Source organism: Pygoscelis adeliae, unplaced genomic scaffold (genome assembly GCF_000699105.1).
Source record: "Pygoscelis adeliae isolate BGI_AS28 unplaced genomic scaffold, ASM69910v1 Scaffold358, whole genome shotgun sequence".
In the NCBI taxonomy this organism is placed as follows: Eukaryota; Metazoa; Chordata; class Aves; order Sphenisciformes; family Spheniscidae; genus Pygoscelis; species Pygoscelis adeliae.
Window position 1 is genome coordinate 3,035,178 of NW_008825429.1, and position 11,079 is coordinate 3,046,256.

Here is an 11,079-nt window from a genome sequence, read left to right on the forward strand (position 1 = left end):
GAGGGAGGGGATTCTGCCCCTCTGCTCTGCTCTGCTGAGACCCCACCTGGAGCACTGCGTCCAGCTCTGGGGCCCCAACATAAGAAGGACATGGACCTGTTGGAGTGAGTCCAGAGGAGGGCCACAAAGATGATCAGAGGGCTGGAGCACCTCTTCTATGAAGAAAGGCTGAGAGAGTTGGGGTTGTTCAGCTGGAGAAGAGAAGGCTCCGGGGAGACCTTATTGCGGCCTTCCAGTACCTGAAGGGGGCCTAGAGGAAAGATGGGGGGGGACTTTTTACAAGGGCATGTAGTGATAGGACAAGGGGTAATGGCTTTAAACTGAAAGAGGGTAGATTGAGATTAGATATAAGGAAGAAATTCTTCACTACAAGGGTGCTGAGGCACTGGAACAGGTTGCCCAGAGAAGTTGTGGATGCCCCATCCCTGGAAGCGTTCAAGGTCAGGCTGGATGGGGCTTTGAGCAACCTGGTCTACTGGAAGGTGTCTCTGCCCGTGGCAGGGGGGTTGGAACTAGATGAACTTTTAAGGTCCTTTCCAACCCAAACCATTCTGTGATTCTATGACAGACGCATTTACTTAAAAATAGCCATTTTTGTGAGCACTTCAGTCTGAAATAGTGGGCTTCGAGGTAATTAATCTGCAGAGTACTGAACTACTGGTGCAGAGTGGTTTATGGGTTGTAGTTCTCTTGGTGGTTGTTGATGATTCACTGAATTGTGTTGATACTGTCTAGCTTTGGAGTATTTTATGTAGCTTATATTAAGAGAGCTTGTATTATATAGGTAAGCCTCCTGTCGTTTGTTCAAATCGAATTAAATCAATGTTTGTCAGTGACATTGAACAGGGAACAGCATTTATTGGCCTTTGTCAGGGAAACAGACTCTGCAGTTTTATTCCTCATACTATACTGCTGCAAGTGGAATTACATCATCTCTGCCTTTACCCTTTGCTTCTCTCTAACTGAATACTTGAGACCCCAATTAATCTTGTTTGGAGGGAAATGTGGGCATTAAGTACTGCTCGGTAATATATGCAAGTGGAGCACTTGCTCGTCTTTAAGCCAGCGCCTGCCAGCTGCTGGCTGTGCTGTGATCTAACTCCTCCTCCCCACTTGCACGGGGATGATCTTCTGTTTCGCTGTCAGCAGAAAATGAAACAGATGTTGTGAACATGCTTCACATCACCTGGGCCGGTGGCTGGAGGGAGAAGTGGGGCAGGCGTTTATTTTAACAGTACACCTCAATTTTTGTGTGTATGGTTTGCTGTTGTGCAGTTGATTCTTTCTGAGAGAGCATTTCTACTTCAGAGCTGAGCAAAAAGGAGGGGAAATACTTCATGGTAATTTCCAGTCCTTACAAAATCGAGGTATGGCAGTTCCTGCCAGAACAGTCTTCATTGCTCAAATACTACAGTTCCCCCATCTGCACAGTAGCTGGTTGAACTGTTTCTAAAGCCAGGGACATTTTACAGGTTAGAATGAGCAGATACTGTCTCCAGAGGGTGTTCTGGCATGTGATGATGTACATTTACAAGTCTTGAAATGCTTATTTCTCAGAGCAGATTGTGTGATGACAGAATCATCAAGGATGGTCACTGTCCCCTGGTAAAGCCTGGTTAAAAGCTTTCCTAAATAGTGGACATAGCTGGAGATGTACAATGTGAATGCTGTAGGTGTATGCAGTGTCTGTCTAGAGCTATAGAGTGAACTGAACGGTCACGGATACCCTGGGAGCTGCTGCAGACCTTTACTGCTGCGGCAGTCGGGCAGCGGCTACTTCCTGTGTTCTTATTCCTACTCTTTAAAATACACTTTGAGAGTTTTATAAGAACATGATTAGATCAGAATTTCAGTACCTGTTTTCTTTCAAAGGTCAACTGGTGGCCTGTGGGGGAAGTTTAAGCCTTGCCAGCTTGCATAATGCTTTGTAAACCAGACAGCACACCACCAGCATCTTGGTGGTTTCATCTGTTCTGGATGCAGTAGTGCAGTAAAGCTGAAAAATATGCTGCATCCAGGGAGTCTAATCACATATGCAAGAATATTCTTAATCCTCAGAATATCCTTATTCCGTAAGGAACATGGTTGCAGGGACTGCGGAGTTAATTAGTTCTGTTAATTGAAGGTTAACTCTTTCAGTTAGCTCTTTCTTATTCAGCTTCGTGAACCTGCTGCCCAGCACTTCCAACCCAGAGCTACCGTTCGTGTGGCGATTTTACCTTTTTTTCTTTCTTTCTTTCTTTCGTGCTTTTTTTTTTTTTTTTAATTATTTGGAGTATATTTCAATGGAGATCTGCCTTACATAGTTTGTCAGCACCATCTGTGAGCTTGGATATGGATGACTTTGTTTCTCATATGATTTCTGGACTTTTTCATTGGCAAAGGAAGCTGGCTTCCATTTAGAGAAGCTCGTTGATGGTTTGACTGCACTTTGGCCTATGTTACTCGTACTTGCTCTCAGGCATTCTTGCTTCCCTTCTGTTTTTTAAATTTGCCAATATTTCTTCAAGCAGTTGTAAAACTGCACAATTATTAGCATGTGTATTTCACTGTCATCTAAAGGACTTTTTTGCATCTCCTTTTCTACCCGGTATTTGCTTAGTTTGATGAAAGCGCCTTGAGCGCGTGCCTGCGTTCGTTTCAGCGACAGAGAAACAGAGTGTGTGAACAATAGATAAAACTTCACACTGGTTAAAATATTTCCACTTCTAGTTAATTATAACCTGGAAATCCTCTCCTAAATATAGGCTTGCTTCAGCTATTATTAACACTGGCTTTAGAGAAACCTCTTTGATTTAAGGCAGACTGTTCCCTTGTATTTGCTCTTCTGCCAGAGGAAGTCTGTAACTGAAGGGTATATTGAATTACTGAATGCAGTTCTTTTTCTCGCTGCTTTGCTGTGTCAAATTCTTTAAACCTCAGTAATTTGCCTGCATTTTATAGCTAGTTACAGTTATGCAGCATGAATTAGGGTGCATTGTTATCTGAGTAATCCCATTACTTTGTTAAAACTGGCAGCCCTGACACTTAGTGTTGTGCTAAACTTGTCAGTTCTCAAAAGATAAGGTGGGTTTGGCAAAGTCATTGCTGGGATGCAACCCCTGGGCACTGCGAGCAGCCACGCCGGCAGGCGTTTGGTGGCACTTTTTCCCCTTGAATCCGTATGGAAATGTTTCCTTAGTGTTTTGGTGGAAGAACTCCACATCTTTCAGGGGAAATGCAAGCGTAAGGTAGTTTCATAGTTGCATAATTACAGCGTCAGAACCCAAAGGTTAACTTGTAAATTTTGGCCTAGTCAAGTTGTCGCGCTGGTGGGCATATACGTAATGAATCAATTTTCCCTGCGGTTTCAATTGGTCAAAATAGGTTTATAACTTTTTACAAATTCCGTGTATGTTAGTCAAATACATTCTGTTTATGAATTTCTGCATACTTAAGTGTAATCTGGTCCCAACAGGGCTCCATTATTCCTTGTAAATATACTGATACCATAGATGAAAGTTGATGTACTTTTAAAGTTTTTTTATTTTTTTATTTTAAGTATCTCTTCAGGGATCTGCTTGTAACCAGTTGAAATATATTCGACTGTCGGTTGAGTATCTTTGGTAGCTCAGGCTAGGCTTAATGAAGCAGGAAATCACACAAATGTGAAGACTGGGATTTCTTTTTTTTAGTGTAACATCTCAGTTTTCTGCCCTGACAAAATTCCCCTTGGAACAGAACTAACATCTGAGCTGCAGCATGTTGTTCAGCTTGTTGATCTGGCTGAAAACTCACCCTTGGGAGAGGGCTTGGGAAAAGACTTGCCCAGGTTTTTTTCCCCGTTGGTAGGTAGGCTTTCACATAGATTTTTGTTATTGGGAAATCCCTGTATATCTAAACGGTAATACTTCATAGTCAGTCTTCGGGCAGTCTTACACAATCTTGCCCAAGCAGAAGATTGTTTTGAGTGAGTTTTTGTCATATCATGTTCTAACATGTCACGTAACCGTGCTATTTCTGCATTAAGAGTCAAGGATGTTATTTATTTTACGCATTTACTAGAAAACCTCCTAATAGTGTAAAAGTAGAGGTTTATGTTTGGGGCACAAAGAGTTCAAAGTTGTTTTGTTGCTTCTGTTTTTAACTGGGTAGTCAGTGTTTTACAGGGGGGAGAGAGTCTCTAGGACACAAGACATGAAAACATTTCTTTGTGGTGGGTAGTGGAAGTTGAGTGGAACGGGCAGTTGTGCCTACAGAAGGGTTTCTGCTTCCATGGGAGCATGTTCGCAGTTGGCTACTGAATGTATTTTGACTTTTCTTAACTCTGGTAAGAAGAATTTCATATCTGGAAATAGTAGACGGTCATGTAGTGCATGCAGTGCTGCACAGGTGCAGAGAGAGGCTTCTTGGGGGTGTTTTTTGTGGGGGAGGTATTGGCTTGGGGTTGGGTTTTTTTGTTTGTTTGTTTGTTTTGCTATTTTTAATGAACTAATTATGTGCTTGCATTTTGTAGCTCTGGCTATGGGCCTGTGTGTTGCAATGATAGCCTTTGTTCGGCTGCCGAGCCTGAAGGTTTCCTGCTTGCTACTCTCGGGGTTACTAATTTATGATGTCTTTTGGGTAAGTGTTTTGTTTGGGTTTGCTAAAACTGTTTTTATCCTTTGGATTTGTAATTGGCCTTGGGCCATTTTTACATGAATTGTACTAGTATGAAGTTGATGAAATCTGGCAAAGCCAGAAGATCAGCTTCATTGCTCCATTCTGAGACGTTGAAGTCTGCAGCAGGATACAGAATTATTTCCTCGCTAATTAGTTGACAAAAGCAGAAACATGATTAGAGTATTTCTACTTTGGCGTATTATTTAAAAAAAGAAATTGGACCTCAAATTTTGAAAGGCTGGCTGAAGCTCAGAACAAGCATTTCCAAGTAAACACAAAGCCTTATCCACACTTGCACAGTACGCACATGCCAACTTCTGATTAGCAGTGAAATCCGCAAAACAGGAGTGCAAACTGATTTATAGCCAGTAAGGTTGGCATAAAATCTTACCGCACTTTTACAAGAAACCTGACAGAATATATTTTGTAATACTGAAAGGATTTTGTTTTACCTTTGTATAACACCGAGCACTGATCCAGGGAAGCACTTGCTGACAGCTCTGGCAGCCAGTCAGTTCCCCAGTGTGATGAGCTGTAGTGTAAGAGCCTGTTTGAAACAAGCATTGCATCATTCTGTTTATGCACCACACTTGCCTCTTCTCTGCTTTCAAGCTTTCTCATATTTTCAGATTCCTCTTACCTGCCTTTGTAGTCCCGGACTACCTGCTTGTAGTCCAGATAGATCCTTTGCCAAAGGATCTCAAGATATTGATCAATATCTTGATATCAGAAAGTATATTCCAGTTATTCTTGAGGATTAACAGTGTAGAAAACTTTTTCTGAATTTTGGAAATACATTTTGCCTTTTATCATCATATATACAACATATGTATAGGGAAAATTTGGACAATATCCTTTCTTGAATAAGCAAAGCAAAAATACACGCAGCTTTGAGTTGCTATATAATTGCAGTTTGTAATTTCTGATGATTTCCTTGCTCCGTAGGTCTTCTTTTCTGCCTACATCTTTAACAGCAACGTTATGGTGAAAGTGGCCACACAACCAGCTGATAATCCCCTTGACGTTTTATCCCGGAAACTTCACCTGGGACCAAATGTGGGTAGAGATGTTCCCCGTCTGTCGCTGCCTGGTAAACTTGTATTTCCAAGGTAAAGTCAGCAGTTCTTTTACTGTATTATACAAGAAAAATTTTCCCTCCCTGTACTTTTTAGTAGCAGTAGTTCCATTGGAAAATATCAGCTTAGTTCTCTGTTTAGTCACTCCCTCTTCATGATAAAAAGGTGTGTAATGAGTAGTGAGGATAGGATACTTCGCATTTCCTGACTCATAGCATGCAGAAATGATCCTAATTAGGTTAAAAGGTGGCCTGTTCAGAACAGGATGCGCTTTTCGACATACGTGTGAGTTCTACAGTTTAATGACTGCTCTTGCAGGATTTATGACCTAATGCTTAAAAGCAAGAGACCTGAGGTTTATTATAACATCAGAATAGTCTTGATTACTGCATAATTGCAAGTGATTGGGACGGGAGTTAGAAACCGATCTAAGCAAGGACGGCTTACCGGGTAAGTGCTGTGTTGGAGGGAGATTATTCCACATCTCTCTGCTGCAGGGGTTCCTTGATGTCTCAGGTTTTGAACCAGATACGTGTAGGCCTGGTTGGGCAGTAAACTCCAGTGCATCAGCAGTTTTGCAGTAGGTTATGTTGGCATATTTACTCTATTCTTGTTTCTTTAGATGTTGGGATGCTGAAATTACAGAGATTAGGAGTTGATTGTCTGCAATGATAGAAAAAAATTGTTCATTTTGTCAACTTTGCAATAACATAATTTGGCTTCGTTTTCATGAAAAAGATCTTGGATCTAAGACAATGAGCAATTTTAGTTCTTAATCTGCTTAGCAATTTGCTCTTTTCTGGGAGTCTGGTGAGACTATAGTTTTCTATGTGTTTTGTCTGAATGAGGCCCAAGAACTGAGAAGTCCACAAACTGATTTATTGCCTTGTATTAGAGGTGATCTATGTACATGGGAGTGAAGGTGCAGTGTCTATCAGTGTTACTCAAACAGTTTGGTAAAATGATCAGCTGGTACCTCCCGTCAACGCTTAGAAGGCAGAAGATTGAAATACTGAGTGGATGGATCTGTTTCAGTGAGTGAGTTAAGAGCAAAAGCAGCTTACACACTACGGGTAGAAATAAACTGGTTTGGAGCAACATGCCATTACTGTCAAAATCGGTATGTTTAAAACTGAGCTGAGGTGGTGGTGAAATCAATCTTCAGTAGCCAGCGTGTAGCTTCTACTACATAAAAGTTTGCTGGTAGAAAGAAGGGAGGTGCAAAATGAAGCTCAAAACCGAAGTGGAGGAGTCCAGAGCTTGTCGCCTTTTGTCTTGGGCACAGACCAATTTCAGTTGCTCTCTAGTTCCACAGGCAGCCACTTCTCTATGCTGGGGATCGGAGATATTGTGATGCCAGGTCTTCTGCTCTGCTTTGTCCTGCGTTACGATAACTACAAAAAGCAAGCCAACAGTGATTCCTGTGGTGCCCCAGGACCAGGGAACATCTCTGGACGTATGCAGAAGGTCTCTTACTTTCACTGCACACTTATTGGATATTTTGTAGGTGAGTAATCAGTTTAATATGGATAGCTGCTTAGTGAGCAGAAGTGGGATTATTGTGGTAGGTTTAAAAGATGATGAAAGCAAGTATAAAGAGGCTTTGAGAGGACGCTTGGTTATGTTCTTTTTTTAATCCTCCTCTCTGGGTTTCATTGGCATGGTCTAGGGAGAAAAACCCTTCTACAGTCTTCTTTTTAAGATTTTTGTTTTGGTTGTATTTTATTTAGAGGATGAAAGAGATCAGTGTATTTTTGTTAGCAACCTTTTATACTTTGCTTTACTAGCATAGAAGGTGTCATAGCTCATACCTGGGTTATGAGAAAAATACGGAGTTTCTAGATGGATTATACTGTGCGAGAGTACATCTAGGTAATTCATCTAGATAATTCCTGCATTTTTGTACCCTGCTGTTAATGCTTATGGTCCTGTGACATTTTAGCGCATACAGAAAATGGTAAGTAGTCCCAACTGGAATGCTGTTTATGATTTGATGTAGCCATCCCTCTCCTCCCTAACATACAATAGATTTTTCCCTAAGTCTCCTGCAGTCTTTCTGAGGATGAAAAGGAAAGATCATTTCCTATCAATAGCCTTCCTCCTCCCCTGCCTCATCTTTCCCCCTACATTCCCTTTCGGCAGGTATCCAGGAAAATCATTCCTGGTGTGTACAGCCCTTCCTCTCAGCCCGTTTCTCAGGCTAGGGGCCTCGAGATGGACAGTCTCAAGAGGTACCAGCACTGGAGTAGCGCTTCAGTGTGGTGCATTCCACTTCCTCCCCTTCGCCTTTCGCTGCATTTTGTTTGAGTTATTCTTAGCTTAGTCTTTGAGATTCAAAACTGGAGCAAGTGGCTCAACACAGCCTAATATTAAAATAGAATAATTTTTCACTGTTTTGTTTGTTTCAATTGTATTCAGGGAACGCGAAGCACAGATAAGTAACTTTTCCACAGCCTGTCTCTTAAAATGGTGGGGAAGGGAGCCACGTGTGGATGAGATGATGAGAACATCCCTATGCAACCTAAAGATACTTATAATCACTTTTTTTCTTTTACAGGTCTATTAACTGCAACAGTAGCTTCTCGTATTCACCGGGCAGCCCAGCCTGCCCTACTCTATTTGGTACCATTTACTTTATTGCCGCTCCTCACCATGGCCTATTTAAAGGTAAGACAGGATTATGTATTCGCAGCAGGAAGCTCTGGGGGTCAGCTGGAAGCGGGTTCAGTGTTCTTCTGCTGGGCACCAGTTCTCCTGAGGATGACACGTGCCCTTACTCCTCCTTAACAGCCCCGGCCCAGAACTAAGGTACCGCTGCTGTTGGGGTGAATCTTAATTCTGGAGGACTGAGTAACTGAGAGATGAGTTCCTGAAATAGAAGATAATTTATTTATGTACGTTAAGTACCAGTAATTGTAAACTAACCAAATTCTGAAGTATTAAATGCTGTTTTAATTAAATAAGTGAATTTGTCCTCGCCCAGCTGGTCATGAAATGGTCGTCCCAAAGGTTGAACGGAGATTGGAGGGGCAGATCCTTGTTTACCTCTTTCCAGTCACCTGTTCTGAACTGAAATTTTAAAATGTAACCTTTCCTGTTACAGGGCTGTTGTTGAAACACACATCTAGCACTCTGCAGAGCGGAGCGTAAGAAATGGCAGAATTTTCCACCTGCTTAAATAATCTCCTTCCCATCAGAAACCCATTTTAGGTAGATCTGCTGCCAAAATAAGATGTTCTGGCCTGACAGGGAGAGGATTTACTTTTTACTGTCTTTATTGTAATTTGCAAAACAGGTGAAGAATAGTTTTGCTTTAAGACATGCCTGCAATTATATATGCATTTTAAAATCTGAATTCTAAATGGACTTTAAAGTTTCTGAGGGCACGGTCCTTCTGCTGTTTTCCTGCCTAGGGCGATCTACGTCGCATGTGGTCTGAGCCTTTCCACTCCAAGTCCAGCAGCTCCCGTTTCCTGGAAGTATGATGGAACAGATAGAAAGTGACCTGAACTTCTGCCTTGGTCCTTTTCACTTTAACTTGTGGCTTTGTCAGCTCCGAAAGCTGGACTGGCTGGTACTTGGGAAGGTACCAATTACAGGACTTGTATGAAAGGACTTTGTATTAAAAGGAGGAAAAGAAAAAAAAGCTAAGATCCCGGAGCTCCGTGTGACTCCGTCTCTCCCTGCAGATGTGGAATTGGGGACCCTTTGTGCAACTGCAGCCACTTCCCTCTTTTCCTCACTCTCATGGATTAGTACCAGACTATTACCTTTGTGAGAGAGGAGGAGACAGACTTGAAACTGAAAACGGCTTGAAGTCGTTCAAAAACTTGTGAACACTAAAAGAAAAAAACAGTTACGCAAACTGAAGCTTCTTCAGAGAACCCCTTGTGGACATTGGGACCAGTTTCCTGCTGGACTTCGGTTTTGAAAAGAACTGAGACAGAAGGTCTTCTGTCACAATACTGGTTTTTTTTGATTTATTAAATATTTCCTGTGGTGTGAGGTTACTTATTAAATCCACAGACATTGAGTGACTTCTTGCAGTATACATATAAAAATTTGTTGTAACAAGTTACATTTCCACCCAGATGTCATGTTGCAGTGAAAAAGGGCACGATTTTTATACATATATATATACACACATATAGATATATATATGAATAAATAAAAAGGAAAACCTGCTAAGGTCATGCTATGTAGCAGACAGGGGCTTGCTGTAATTTTTAGCATGTAGAGCAGTTTACTATGGCTTTCTTGTATATGGATCTACAATGAGCTGCTGTTTTTCCCCCCCTCCTACAACTGAACCTGCAGTTTAAAAACAAGTGTAGTATTTGTACTGATCGTACTCATGGACTTTAGGGGATATTCGATTTTGATCAATGTAGCAAACTAGGGAAGAAAAAAGTTCAAACCCAACCCTGTTCGTTCGAGGGGGGAGGGGGTGGGGGTGTCTTTTTTTTCTTTTTTTTTTTTCTTCTTTTCTTTTTTTACGAACAGCTCCCTTGCAGGTTTTTAGTAGTTCCTTCTTGACCCGGTGCATGTATTATAGCAGCAATTGTCTTTGTGCTTTCTGATCATAGTAATGTATCACTTGTAAATACATTTTTTCTATTTTCTATTTTTTTTGTATTTTTTGCATTTTGTTTCATTAGTGTGCTGTATTTTTTCCATGCCCCTGCCCCTTAAAGAAAAAAAAAAAAGGAAAAAAGAAAAAGAAAACTGTCCTTTACTGTTGTGACTGGTTGGAGTTTGTGTGTTGACTGCTTTGTACCTGTAGCCTGTTAAAATGTGGATTTTATTATTTTTTTTTTAAACCAGCAGTTCCAGTTCTGTTATTTTATTGACTGAAAGGCTTCTCTGAGGTAACCAAAACTTTTGTCCCTTAGAGTACTCTCCCAAATTGGGTTTGGGGAACTCTCCTGAAAGGTCATAGCTCTTGTTAGTTGGATAGATGCTGGTAACCGTTAGTTGACTTGGAAGGAAAACGGGAATGTTTAAGAACAAACCTGACTGAACGGTAACATTACTTTGGGGTACGATTTCGTTACAACAGGTAAGGAAGCTTCAGTGAAACGTCTGAGCCTTTCTGCTCTGCCAGATGTTACAAGAAGAGCATATTTAGCACGGCAGAAGACTTTGTCTAGCCACGCGTGCGTACTGTCATTAATTACCATCTTCCTCTGTTCTCAGGCAGGCTTGCCACTGCTCGCAGGCAGAGGGGCCGGCGGCCTCTGAGCTGGCTGTAACAGATCTCTCAGACAGGTAAAACATCTGAAGAAACAGTAAGAAGCAGCACAGCCCTTCAGGGGGGCGGGGGCTCTAAGATTTAGCAAGTGTGGGTGGGCAGGTGTGGCAG

General features: G+C 41.6%; 1 protein-coding gene across 1 annotated transcript in view; it reads left to right on the forward strand.

Moving 5' to 3' along the window:
* SPPL3 (signal peptide peptidase like 3) overlaps positions 1-10,341 on the forward strand; it is a 34,143-nt gene extending 23,802 nt beyond the window's left edge. Inside the window, exons 7-11 of the mRNA XM_009330865.1 lie at positions 4,496-4,602; positions 5,587-5,750; positions 7,025-7,224; positions 8,275-8,384; positions 9,131-10,341. Coding sequence (XP_009329140.1) covers positions 4,496-4,602; positions 5,587-5,750; positions 7,025-7,224; positions 8,275-8,384; positions 9,131-9,202 — 653 coding nt within the window. The 3' untranslated portion in view covers positions 9,203-10,341. The remainder of the gene's footprint in view (positions 1-4,495; positions 4,603-5,586; positions 5,751-7,024; positions 7,225-8,274; positions 8,385-9,130) is intronic.
* Positions 10,342-11,079: the final 738 nt, after the last annotated feature.